Here is a 13813-nt window from a genome sequence, read left to right as displayed (position 1 = left end):
TGGCAGAGCCAAGATAGGATCCCAAGGAGTCTAGCTCTAGAGACTACTCCCTTAACCACAAAGCTACACTCTTTCTCTAGGCTTCTAACTCAGTTCTGCCATGAACCAGCTTGTGAACTTGACTGCTATGGCCTCTTCCAGCACAGGCAGGTAATCTAAAGTTCTCTCATTATAGGTAAGAGCTAGATGAGCTAGTACTGCCATTACTCTGAGACTTTGCTAAGAATGCTATAAGTGGTTGAAGAGTAGAAACTTCAAAGACAAATGAGTAGGTATGGGCTCAGAAAGCATGATTAGAGGAGACAGATCTATAAACTCAAATAGTAATCAAATGGCTGCAGATCATGGAAAGAAACTTTTAACTATAAGCTAAACATTGAATTTAACTATAATCCTTTCCCAAATCATAAAAGTGCTAACTTCCTACACTGGAATATTAACTTTCCAAATATAAGACAAACTAGTCCAAAATTTATATATGGGCCAGGCACAGTGGCTCACACCTGTAATTTCAGCACTTTGGGAGGCTGAGGCGGGCGGATCACTTGAGCCCAGGAGTTTGAGACCAGCCTGGCCAATATGGTGAAACCTTGTCTCTACAAAAAGATTAAAAATTAGCCAGGTGTAGTGACACATGCCTGTAGTCCCAATTCTTTGGGAGGTAGGGGTGGGAAGATCACCTGAGCCCAGGAGGTCAAGCCTGCAGTGAACTGTGATCACAACACTGTACTCCAACCTGACAGAGTGAGACTTTGCCTCAAAAAAAAAAAAAAAAATTCATATATGAAAATTAGTTTAGAAGTTTCAACATTAGCTAGGATTTAATTTTAGATATAAAGCCTTTAGAAATCAAAAGAGAGGGTTGCATGTACAGGAAAAGAAAATATTTTCAGACTTATGACAAAACTTCTTAATGAAAAAAATGTAAGATTCCTTTTGGAGGACTTCCTGGTTATCCAGGCCCCCATGGCAGTAGGTCCAAGGTATTCTTACTTGTAGCAAGGCCTTGGAACTATAGTCTTCCATCTTTGGGATATCAGGTCAGCTGTAGGTGGACTGTGGTGGTGAATTCCATCCCTAAGGGCTAAAATAACATTTTGAACCATGAATTTATTGTTCAGCCATACTTCAAAGACACATCTATCTGATGACTCAGTGCAGAGTTATTCTGAGATGTCCATACATGTTAAAAGTCAAGAGAATGTTCATGACTTAGTCATCTAGAGTGATCACCACTTTGGTGGCAGGATAGTCCTGACTGTAGTGCACAAGCTATAGATTAAGCAGATGCCTTCAGATTTGTTTGACAAACCTGAAGAGCCCAGGACATGGATAGGTGCCCATGGCATGCCTCCACCTACATCAGTGAGCCCTCAGCTGCCCCTAGTTGGTATGCATATTCTTGTGGTTTCTGCAGATCAAGTGGAGCTTCCGGAAAGTGTGCAGGGTTGAGGTGGAAAGAGAAAAGACTGGAAAAAGAGGCTGCGATGCCGGTTATCTAAACAGAGGGAGTATTTGCCTCCTGGACATTGAGTAAATCAATGTGTGAGCATTCTAAAAGGTTAAAAGGTCAGTGAAATGATTGATGGTTTATGGAGGTGGGGGCAGGAGGATGGCAAAAGGAATCCTCAAGAGTGAGCACTTTCAGGAACAAACCGAACATGGAACCATGAGTGAACTGCTAGATATAGAAAGGGCTCAACCTGGCCAGGCGCGGTGGCTCACGCCTGTAATCCCAGCACTTTGGGAGGCCCACGAGGTCAGGAGATCAAGACAACACTGGCCAACATGGTGAAACCCCGTCTGTACTAAAAATACAAAAAAATTGGCTGGGCATGGTGGCATGCGCCTGTAGTCCCAGCTACTTGGGAGGCTGAGGCAGGAGAATTGCTTGAACCCAGGAGGCAGAGGTTGCAATGAGCCAAGATCGCACCACTGCACTCCAGCCTGGAGACAGAGCAAGACTTTGTCTCAAAAAAAAAAAAAAAAAAAAAAAAAAAAAAAAAAAAAAAAAAAGCGGGGGGGCCTCAACCCAGTGGTGAGGGCTAAAATGTTAGCCATTTAAGCAATTCATAACAGAAGACTCATCTTTATTGCTACCCACCCCCAAAATAGCCTAATTTTTAGAGGCCCCCCTCTTCTTGGAGACATCCCAAAAAATACAAAGTTGCTGATATGAGTAGAACTACTGAGATCTCCACAAAATACAAGAATACTTAAAATATTTAAATTTTTAAATTTTTTTTGGAGTCAGAGGCTTGCTCTGTTGCCCAGGCTGGAGTGCAGTGGCATGATTTTGGCTCACTGAAACCTCTTCCTCCCAGGTTCAAGCAATTCTCGTGCCTCAGCCTCCCGAGTAGCTGGGATTACAGGTGTGCCACCACACCAGGCTAATTTTTGTATTTTTAGTAGAGACAGGGTTTCGTCATGTTGGCCAGGCTGGTCTCAAACTCCTGGCCTCAAGCGATCCGTCCTCCTTGGCCTCCCAAAGTGCTGGGATTACAGGTGTGAGCCACTGCACCCAGCCAAAAGATAGTTTCTTAATAGGGTGTCTTCCCTCGGCGTTGTCCGTTCTAATTCTTTGTTCTTTCTTTCTTTCTTTCTTTCTTTTTTTTTTTTGGATACAGCATCTGGCTTTGTTGCCCAGGCTGGAGTGCAGTGGTGCGATCTTGGCTTGCTGCAACCTCTGCCTCCTGGGCTCAAGCCATCTTCCCACCTCAGACTCCCAAGTAGCTGGGATTACAGAAGCATGCCACCATGCCTGGCTAATTTTTGTATTTTAAGTAGAGATGGGTTTCTCCATGTTGCCCAGGCTGGTCTTGAACTCCTGAGCTTGAGTGATCCACCTGCCTTGGCCTCCTAAAATGCTGGGATCACAGGCATAAGCCACCACTACCAGCCTTCTCCACTCTGATTCTAATGGCCAGTATTAGCTATTAAGAAAGCAAAAAAAATTCTTGTAGTGTGGAGAAAAGGAATTCATCCAGTCTCATAAACTGGGACACATATCCATTTGCTTTTGCTCAAGTGCTAAGCTAACCAAACAACCTCTCAAATTGTATTTAGGAATACTGAGTTGGTCCATTTCAGCAAGTGGAAATACATACTCACTAAATAACCTGTTGCTATTTATCTTGCCCAGGTCTTCTTTGGTTGTGAATTAATAGTTGTTCTGGTCTAAAAAGCAGCTGTGGGAAAGTTATTATGAGTCAATTATCTAAACCAGTGCCATCATGAAACTTCCTGTGACAATACGTTGTTCAACAGGGTAGCTGGCCACATATGGCCATAAGCATTTGAAATGTGGCTAGGGAAACTGAAGAAGCGATTTATAGTTAATTTTAATTAATTTAAGTAGCCACAAATGGCTGCTGGCTACCAATTAGGCAGCACAACTCTAGATTCCTGCTACTTAAAGTGTGGTCTCAAAGAAGCATTGGCATCATCTTGTTAGCTTGTTGGAAAAGCAGAATCTCAGGTCACACCCCAGTCCTGGTAATTTAGAATCTCCATGATTATAAGATACTCTGCTGATTTGTCTGCACATTAACATTTTTAAAAGATATGGTTATTTATTTATTTATTTATTTTCTGACAGAGTCTCACTCTGTCGCCCAGGCTGGAGTACAGTGGCATGATCTTGGCTCACGGCAACCTCCACCTCCCAGGTTCAAGTGATTCTCATGCCGCAGCTACCCGAGTAGCCAGGACTACAGGCGTGTACCACCACGCCGGACTAATTTTTGTATTTTTAGTAGAGATGGAGTTTTGCCATGTTGGCCAGGATGGTCTTGAACTCCTGCTTCATGTGATCTGCCTGCCTCAGCCTCCCAAAGTGCTGGGATTACAGGGGTGAGCCACCGCACCCGGCCAAAATGATTATTTTTAAAAGGATATGGATTAGCTGAAAAAAGTGATGAGCAACATATCTGTAGTGACCCTTCCAAATTGCAGACACCCACTCTTGAAACTGGTATCCATCATAAGGGGCCTGCTTCTTTTTTTGTATCTGTCTCTCTCCCATACCTTGAACATAGCAGAAAGAGGAAAGGGAGGCTGGGGATGATGGCTTACACATGTAATTCCAGCACTTTGGGAGGCCGAGGAGGGCAGATCACCTGAGGTCAGGAGTTCCTGACCAACCTGGCCAACATGGTGAAACCCCGTCTCTACTAAAAATATAAAAATTAGCTAGGCATGGTAGCGGGCATGTGTAATCTCAGCTACTTGGGAGGCTGAGGCAGGAGAATTACTTGAACCCAGGAGATGGAGGTTGCAGTGAGCCAAGATTGCGCCACGGAACTCCAGCCTGGGTGACAACAGAGAAACTCTGTCAAAAAAAAAAAAAAAAAAAAAAAAGAGGAAAGGGAGAGGAGAGAGCCTGGAACAACACTGGGGTGAAAAGTATGCAATATGGAGATGAGGGGTGGGGTGGGAGGAGCATGTGTTTCTCAGGAATATTTGTACAAAACAAAATTATGACATTTCTTTAATGATTATTGAAATGGGTGATGGGTATATCGGAGTTCATTGTACTATTTTCTCTACTTTTGTGTATGTTTGAAAATTTTCAAAATTAAAAAACAGATGTAACTTCAGAGATGATGTGTGTGATAGCCAGCCTCCAAGATGGTCCCAATGATCCTCTCTTCTTGGTATTTGTGTCCTTGTGTAGTTCTTCCATATTGAATCAGGGATTGCATATGTGACCAAAGTGGAGGTGATACCCATCACTTCAAAGAGCCAGATCACTGTGATGTCTGTCTTGCTATCCCTTGGATCTCTTGCTCTGAGGTAAGTCATCTACTGTGTTGTGAGAATACTCAAGTCATCTTGTGGAAAGACCTTTATGGAGAGGAATAGAGGTTTCCTGCCAACAGCCAGCCACACGAAATTAAGTGAGCCTCTATGGCCCCAGTGAAGCCTTCTAATGATAGTAGCTCCATCTAACGTACAACTGCATGAGAAACTGCCAAGCCAGAACTGTCCACCAAACTGCTCTTGAATCTCTGACCAACAGACACTGTGAAAGGCAATAAATGTACATTGTTGTAGGAAGTCACTAAGTTTTGGGGTAATGTGATTGTACAGCGATAGATAACTGATGCAATGTGATTTCAAGATTCTTCACTCCTTGTCCTCCAAAAAGATTACCCTCCTCATCTTTTCAATGATACCTGAAATGAACAGGAACAGAAAGACCTTTCTCTTTTCTTTCTTTCTTTTTTTTTTTTTTTTTGTGAGACAGGGTCTTGCTCTGTCACCCAGGCTGGAATGCAGTGACACAAACATGGCTTACTGCAGCCTTGACCTCCAGGGCTCAAGTGATCTTCCTGCCGCAGCCTCTCAAGTAGTGGGCACCACAGGTGCGTGCCACCATGCCTTATTATTATTATTTTTTAAAGAGACAGAGCCTCACCATATTGCCCAGGCTGCTCTCAACTCCTGGGCTCAAGCAGTCCTCCTGCCTCAGCCTCCCAAAGTGCTGGGATTACAGGTGTGAGCCACTGCACCTGGCAGAAAGACCTTTTCACACTATGCGAAAGGTTAACATGCTAATACTCCTTGAAGAGATAATATATTCACTAAAATTCATGGTAAAACATGTGACAGATATAAATTCTTTCTTTTTAAAACTCTTAGCAAGCTAATCTATTGAGACATTAATTTCAGTCTTGATCTTGCTGTTGTAAGAGACTGGAAAGAATAAAAAGGTAATTTCTCGCTTACGGTCCACCATCTCAAGAACAGCTAACGTCTTGAATGATAAGGTCTAGGCTCTTCCTGCATCTCTCTTTCCTCACCCCCAAACAACATACACTAGTAACAGCTTCTTGTTGTTTCAGGGGCCACCCTAAAGAAGACACCCCTCCACCTCTACCACTGGCCTTCATCTTGAGCATTAGGTAACAGAGAAACTATGTTGGAATTGCTCCATAAGGGGAGTGGGGAGCTGGCACTGGCTTAGGAAGAAGGCAAGTGGCCAGACCTAAGGGCTGAATGACTTCCTCCAGGCTGCGAAGGGTTTCGGAGTTTCCAGGAATGGAAATTGTCCCTGGCTTGTATGCAGTGTGTGTGTGTGTGTGTGTGTGTGTGTGTGTGTGTGTGTGTAGCAGGTGGAGTGGTGAGACGTGCATGAGGTGTCTATAAAGGGGTGTTCTGGGGCCTGGGCCCACCAAACATCCCCTTTCCCGCCACTCCTGCGCAGCTTGCTTGCAGGCTAAGGAGCTGTGCCCTTCAGTGGTTCCTCAAGGGTCATGAACTAGCAGCATCAAGACGGGGTGGGTAGGGGGGAACACTTCCCCCAATTTTTGAGACCCCACCACTACGGAGAGAAGGGGGGAACCTCAGATGTGACTAATGAATTTCCCGCCAACATTGGCAGGCGGGAGCTGAGCCAGATTTCTTTAATTTGCGAAATTAAAAGACATGTGACGCCTCTTGCCCGAGTAGGTGCAGCGATTCATTTCAGACTTTTCCTGAGAGCGGGTCTGTGTAGCGAGAAGGGTGCTGGGGAATGGGGGATGGGAGAATGGGGATGGAGGAAGTTATAGCTGATCCTAAGGGGCCACTGCCGCACTTCCTGCCAATTTTCGTCTTTAGTTCAGCGTCCCGAGCTCTCTTTTTGAGGGAAGGACCCCGCGCGCGTCCGCCCGGCCGGCTCCGACACAAACACACGCACGTGCGCCCCGCCCCCGCCGCGCGCACGCGCCCCGAGGCTCTGGCGGCGGCGACGGGCGCGCGCGCGGTGCTCGCTGCCCCCACGCCGCTCCCTCCGCTCGGATCGCTGCGCCTCCAGCTCCCCGCACCGATCCGCGCTAGGCCTGCGGACCTGGAGACAGCGGCCGCGGTCAGTGGGCTCCGGCGGGCTCAGTGGACGAGGCGGTGGCGGGGTGAGCGGAGCGGAGCGGGGCCCCGCAAGTCCCCGGGAGGCGACGGTGCCGGGCGCGGGCCCCTGCGTAAGGCGGGCGCAGTGACAGGCCGGCCGGTGAGGCGCCGCCGGGGGAGGCCGCGACGGAGCTCCCGGACCGGCCATGGGCTGAGACACGTCCTCGCCGAGCAGGTGCAGTGACCGGTGATCCCGGGGGGAGCCCGCCCCTACAGGCCCGGGGACCCTCAACCCTGACCGGACGCGTCCTACCCAGCCCGGTGCCCTGTTGACCTTCCCTCAGCTCCTCCCAAAAGGCACGCCGACCCCACCTCCAAACCCTGCCCGTGCCATCCCTGTGACTCCCAGCAGTCCCTTCCATCCTGTACATACCTGCAGCCTGCACCCCTGTCACCCCAGCCCAGTAGGCCCTCGGGCCACCTCCTCTTTGGCCGATATTTACATCCCACTGCCTGCACAGTGCCTGGAAACTACCCAGCATCTCTTTCCTAGCCCAAAGGGGGTGGAGGTAAGGGTGGGAGGGGAAGTGGGAGAGGGTGTCCTTTCCTCTGGAGTCCTTGGTGACCACAAACCCATCCTTTTTCTCTCAAGTGACCCTTCTGTACCCCACCAGAACATGCCCGGGTGACCTCCTCCCAGATCTTCCTTGTGGCCTTCCTCGCCCACTCCAGTGACACTATGCACCCGCACCGTGACCCGAGAGGCCTCTGGCTCCTGCTGCCGTCCTTGTCCCTGCTGCTTTTTGAGGTGGCCAGAGCTGGCCGAGCCGTGGTTAGCTGTCCTGCTGCCTGCTTGTGCGCCAGCAACATCCTCAGCTGCTCCAAACAGCAGCTGCCCAATGTGCCCCATTCCTTGCCCAGTTACACAGCACTACTGGACCTCAGCCACAACAACCTGAGCCGCCTGCGGGCCGAGTGGACCCCCACGCGCCTGACTCAACTGCACTCCCTGCTGCTGAGCCACAACCACCTGAACTTCATCTCCTCTGAGGCCTTTTCCCCCGTACCCAACCTGCGCTACCTGGACCTCTCCTCCAACCAGCTGCGTACACTGGATGAGTTCCTGTTCAGTGACCTGCAAGTGCTGGAGGTGCTGCTGCTCTACAATAACCACATCATGGCGGTGGACCGGTGCGCCTTCGACGACATGGCCCAGCTGCAGAAACTCTACTTGAGCCAGAACCAGATCTCTCGCTTCCCTCTGGAACTGGTCAAGGAAGGAGCCAAGCTACCCAAACTGACGCTCCTGGATCTCTCTTCTAACAAGCTGAAGAACTTGCCACTGCCTGACCTGCAGAAGCTGCCGGCCTGGATCAAGAATGGGCTGTACCTACATAACAACCCCCTGAACTGCGACTGTGAGCTCTACCAGCTTTTTTCACACTGGCAGTATCGGCAGCTGAGCTCCGTGATGGACTTTCAAGAGGATCTGTACTGCATGAACTCCAAGAAGCTGCACAATGTCTTCAACCTGAGTTTCCTCAACTGTGGCGAGTACAAGGAGCGTGCCTGGGAGGCCCACCTGGGTGACACCTTGATCATCAAGTGTGACACCAAGCAGCAAGGGATGACCAAGGTGTGGGTGACGCCAAGTAATGAACGGGTGCTAGATGAGGTGACCAATGGCACGGTGAGTGTGTCTAAGGATGGCAGTCTTCTTTTCCAGCAGGTGCAGGTCGAGGACGGTGGTGTGTATACCTGCTATGCCATGGGAGAGACTTTCAATGAGACACTGTCTGTGGAATTGAAAGTGCACAATTTCACCTTGCACGGACACCATGACACCCTCAACACAGCCTATACCACCCTAGTGGGCTGTATCCTTAGTGTGGTCCTGGTCCTCATATACCTATACCTCACCCCTTGCCGCTGCTGGTGCCGGGGTGTAGAGAAGCCTTCCAGCCATCAAGGAGACAGCCTCAGCTCTTCCATGCTTAGTACCACACCCAACCATGATCCTATGGCTGGTGGGGACAAAGATGATGGTTTTGACCGGCGGGTGGCTTTCCTGGAACCTGCTGGACCTGGGCAGGGTCAAAACGGCAAGCTCAAGCCAGGCAACACGCTGCCAGTGCCTGAGGCCACAGGCAAGGGCCAACGGAGGATGTCGGATCCGGAATCAGTCAGCTCGGTCTTCTCTGATACGCCCATTGTGGTGTGAGCAGGATGGGTTGGTGGGGAGATTCTGCCCCAGGAGAGGTAATGCACCCCTGAAGGATATGAGGGGATGGAAGAGAGGGCTGGCTGCCCAAGGGAATGGGTTCCTCCTGACCTCAAGGGAATTGGTCCCAGGTACAACAGAGAGCAAGACCCCAAACAGGGTGTGGCTGCCACGATTTTCAAATGGGGGTATATTAATCCTCAGGCAAATGCTACACCCGTACCCAAAGCCCTGCCAATTCTCAGTGTGGTAGAGGAAGAGAAACATGTCTGAGTTGGATGGGATTGAGGAAGGAGTGAGGGGAAGAGCAGATTCCCTAAACTTTCATGAGGTCATCCCTAGCTCCTTAAGAGAAAAACATTCAGAAAAAAAAATTTTTTTCTATCTCTGCCCACCCACACCTGTGATGTTGTGTGTGTTGGGGGAGCTTCCACAGGAGCCACACTGGGGAAAAGCTGTAGTATCTTCTTTGTTTAGGAAGTCAAACTTCACAGCTGGGGAAATTGAAAACCTTTGGAAAACGAGTCAGGAAAAGGCTGAGACCTCAATCGGTAACACTTCCCCAAAGCTGTTGTAAGACTTTCCATTAAAGCCTTCCTCTTTCCTGATGAGCCCTGGGTGGATGGATCTTCGCAGGAGCCTGGCCTGCTGCCTGTTAGTTATGACAGCAGTGTGGGATGTGCTATCTGTGCCTCGTCCTGGGACCAGTAGCACAGAGGGGTACAGCATGAACTGAAGGGTCCATGTCACAGCATCGGTGCCGGCACGAAACTTGTAGATGGGGGGTGAACTCCAGATAGGCTAATTCCCTGGTTGGTGAAACCCTTGGTTAGTATTTGATTCCCAGCATCTGTGTGTCAGGCCAGAGTGGGGGCTGCTGAAGGTAGAGCTTTTATGGATGCCTGCCACAGACATGGTACATGGGCCCACTTCACGCTAGAAGGATGAAGGTAAATCAGCCTCTATTATGTAGCATCCAGCTGGAGCTGATTCTCAATGTATACCATCTCTTCATCCAGTCTCCTTATCAAGCTCAGGTGGGATTCTGAATTTTCCCTAATATGCTGCTCTGTAAGGGGAGGAGTCCAGGAAAGCCTGGCCCCAGCTGGCTAAGAGTAGTCTTGGTGATAGAGAAAATCCAGTATATATCTCCTCTATGTGGACAAGGTTGTCTTGCTCCTCTCAGAGATATCACCTCTGCTGCAAAGTCAAAGCATGGGGTTTTGACATCGGAAGGGCTGGAATTGGGTAGTCTCTACCCCAGAATGGCAATTTGGAGTGCAGCTTAGAGTTCTGCCCTCTCCACAGATTCCAGGCAATCCTGAAGCAGAGATAATCAGGAGTACTAAACTTTCAGAAGGGGAGTTCTGCCACCCCATTCCTCCATTGAGAGGTCTTTGCAGTTGTGGTTGTCAGGCCAGAGGAACTTAAGAAGGATGAGCTCAACATTCCATTCCATCCAAGGTTGCAGAATACTTTGAGTATGGAGATGACTGATCCCTTTAACTTTTCCCTTTGACTATACTGCATACCCTGGGAGTGGCTGCTCTGAGCTTTGGCGGGGGATGAGCAGGGCGAAGGTGAAAATGTTCTCTGATGTTGGTTTTTCTTAGTGTCTCTTCTCTCCCACGTTTCCAGTCCATTGGAAGTTCTCCAGATCCTCTAGATTTCTGACCTCTTTTTACGTTCTAAGAGGTGTCATTTACCTGTGGGTAAGGGGCTTGGAGGGCCTATTAAGCTTCCCATTAAGATTGGGGAAGGGGACTCAACATCTTCCCCTTGTCTGGGTCCTGGGAACTCAAGACTGCTGTCCATCCTTTATTAGTAACCTAGTTTTGCTGAGAGAGAGGTGCAGCATTTCCCTCAAGTACCTGCATGCTCATAGGTATGCATGCTTATAGGTATGCATGCACACCAGCACCTTGACTTCCACCAGGACAGTGAATCTGTAGTCCCCATTAACGCCACTCTCAGAATGGTCTCCACCAATGTGCACAACTTCATCCACACAATTGTATTCCCCTTTAGAAGAGACAGTGACCATGCCAGGCTCTTCAAATACACACTCCTGTATTTTAATTTCTGAACTCCCTGAAGCTTCACCCACATTTCCATGGCACTGAATCACTTTTCTGCCCAGGCTGGAGTTAGAAGAACCATGGGTTGAAGACCTTGGAAGAAGAGGTGGTGAGGAGCTACCTGGTTCTTCTCAGGAAGAACTCCTGAGTCTCAGGAGACTCCTCAGAAACCTCCCTTAAAGACTATATATATGAGCAATATATGAGCAATTAAGATAGAACTAGGTCATTGAAGGACTCAGAAGGAAACTGGCAAGGGGCTAAGCAGCTGTGAGCTGCTCTTCCTGTTAACTGTCCTCAGGAGAGAAAAGTTGTCTTGATTTATTCCAGAGACTCCTGAGAATTTTGTTACTGGAGCTATAGGAACCAGGACTCCCTCCTCAGACTCATCAGGAAATCTGTGAAAATCTCATCTCCATGCTGCAGTCTCCCCACTTGGCACCATCTATGGCTCTGACGATCCTTAAAGTGAGCGTTAAATGAAGCAGGCCTTCTGGGGCATCGTGATGGAGCTCCTGAGGACTAGGAGGGCCGTTTTCTTCATAATTCCTACCCAGTTTAGGAAATGAGAAAAGGCCCTGTGGCTCTTGTCTCCTGACTATATTCACTAGTTGGGCCTTGAGTTTGAGACACCTGGTAGATGATGTACCTGGCTGCCCTACCAAGAGATTTGATTAGCTTCTTCCCGTGGTTTCAGGTGATAGAACCCAAAGGTAGCTTTTTAATTGGAGAATTGAGTAATCACCATATGTAAGCTCACTAGAACCCTGTGTTGAAAACTGCCAGGTGTGGGTATAAGAAAAGGCCGAGAGATCACCTCCTCTCACCCTACCCCGCACCCATAAACCAGACATGTCTCCCAGGAAGCAGGTGTCCCTGGAGACAGAGTATGACAGGGCTCTACAATCTGTCTGTGTAATTATTTGTGATTTTTTTGTGTGTGTGTGTGTTTATGGGGCCCAAGGAAGGGGCCAGGAGAAGGTACACCCTCGCTGGGGAGAACAAAGCAGATGGATCCAGTTTTCTGTGTGTTCTTACCTCTGTACTTCCTCGTAGCTCTGCTGACAAAGCAAGCAGGCCTCCCGTGTCCAAGACCCCATTCCTCCCACTTGTGTACACCTAGGCTGGCAAATCTTGGAGCCTCTGGGCTCTGAAAACTAGACAATGATCATTAAACCTGGCTTGAGTCTCTGTCCTGGCACAATCTGACTGGTTTATTTTTTCAGCCTGTGGGTGGGGTTCACTGTACCTCAGAAGGGTGTGGCCTATCTAGGAAGAAAATCTTTTAAGTGCTATTGTACGGACATGGGTGAAATACACATCTAGGCATTAAGATGGACCAGGGGTCAGCAAACATTTTCTCTAACGAGCCAGATAGTAAATATTTGAGGCTCTGCAGACCACACAGTCTCTGTTACAACTCAACTGTGCTGCTATAGCCTGAGTGTAGTCACAGACAGGACAAAAATGAATGACTGTGGCTCTGGTCCAAAAAAGATTTGACTTATGGACATTGAAACTTGAATTTCATATAATTTTAACATGCCTTTTGAGTTTTTCCAACCATTAAAAAATACATAAACTATTATTAGCTCACAGGCCACACAAAACCAGGCAATGGGCTGGTTTGACCAACAGACCATAGTTTGCTGACCTCTAAGATAAGATTCTCAAATGTCACTGAAGCTTTAGAGTTTAGAAATCAAATGACTTGATGCTCGCTGAGGCTTGTAGGTAATGAAGCCTTCCTGGATCCCTAGGGCAGAGGGTTGCCACCCTTGCAGAGTTCTCTTAAAAGTCTGGATCAAGCCTACTGACCGTACCATGGAAAAAATGCTTGGATTGGGTTTTTAAAAATGGTGGGGAGCAGCTCACTTTCACAGAATTTTTTATTATCAGTATTTTCATGTTGTAAATGGTAGCCATCTTAGGCTAAAAGTATATTCACCTAATGGGCAGGTTAATCTTCCTTGACAGGTTTAGTGTGTCCTAGGCATTGCGTGGAACGGAAAAATGCAGTCCCTTCGTTTTGGTGCAGATTCAGCCTACCAGAAGTTGGACTGGATTCTCAACTCTTAACCATGCTGATTCTTTGGCTACTCTCGGTGATTCTAGAAGAGGGTTGTCATGGCAGATTCCAAGGGGGGAGAGGAAATGATACAAGGAAAAAAATTGAAAGAATCCGAATTTGAATACTTACCTAAAGTCTTGACCGAAGGGCAGCCCTCCTCTATTTGGAAAGTTGTTTTTCACTTCAGGAGGAACAACCAAGGTGATGAGGGGTGGAGCTACTGCACAACCAGCCACATCAGACAAGTCAACTTTGGCAGTCAGTGAAATGACAGCTGTTGATGTCAGAGCACTCCCATACTCTGCATTTATATAGTTTTTCATCTGCAAAGCAGTTTTTCTGTGGCTGACAGTCTGGCCAACAGGATGAAGCCGATAAGGAGAGCAAGTCTGATGAGAACTACTTGGAGTTCTCTCTTCTGTTTTGGCCTGTGCCAAGCCCAAGGAAGTCCATGGCTGCATCTCTTCAACACCCCCCACCCACCCACCACCCACATCCTCACCACCTCCCCATCACCTCCCCCAAGCCACAAGAAGTTCCTTAGATTCTGGCCAAGATGGGCAATTTTGTCTGCCATGCCTTGCAGCACTTACCCTGGCTACTCTTAGGTAGCAC

General features: G+C 48.3%; 2 protein-coding genes across 3 annotated transcripts in view; both read left to right on the top strand.

Moving 5' to 3' along the window:
- PSMA5 (proteasome 20S subunit alpha 5) overlaps positions 1–13813 on the top strand; it is a 509972-nt gene that overhangs the window by 394485 nt on the left and 101674 nt on the right. The gene's annotated exons all lie outside the window — the stretch shown is intronic.
- On the top strand, positions 6920–12328 carry AMIGO1 (adhesion molecule with Ig like domain 1). Of its 2 annotated transcripts, none has more exons than XM_050746375.1 (2): positions 6920–7063; positions 7481–12328. In XM_050746375.1, exon 2 carries the CDS (start codon positions 7568–7570, stop codon positions 9047–9049), a length of 1482 nt encoding a protein of 493 aa, XP_050602332.1. In that variant the 5' UTR covers positions 6920–7063; positions 7481–7567; the 3' UTR covers positions 9050–12328. The 2 variants fall into 2 exon arrangements, with proteins under 2 accessions (XP_050602332.1, XP_050602343.1); XM_050746386.1 differs by having other exon boundaries at positions 6923–7063; positions 7503–12328.

This window comes from Macaca thibetana, chromosome 1 (genome assembly GCF_024542745.1).
Source record: "Macaca thibetana thibetana isolate TM-01 chromosome 1, ASM2454274v1, whole genome shotgun sequence".
Lineage (NCBI taxonomy): Eukaryota > Metazoa > Chordata > Mammalia > Primates > Cercopithecidae > Macaca > Macaca thibetana.
This window is presented reverse-complemented; position numbering and strand designations above follow the sequence as displayed.

Excerpts from the sequence above, each read along its gene's own strand:
- AMIGO1 (XM_050746375.1), top strand. The coding sequence starts at position 7,568 with ATGCACCCGCACCGTGACCCGAGAGGCCTCTGGCTCCTGCTGCCGTCC.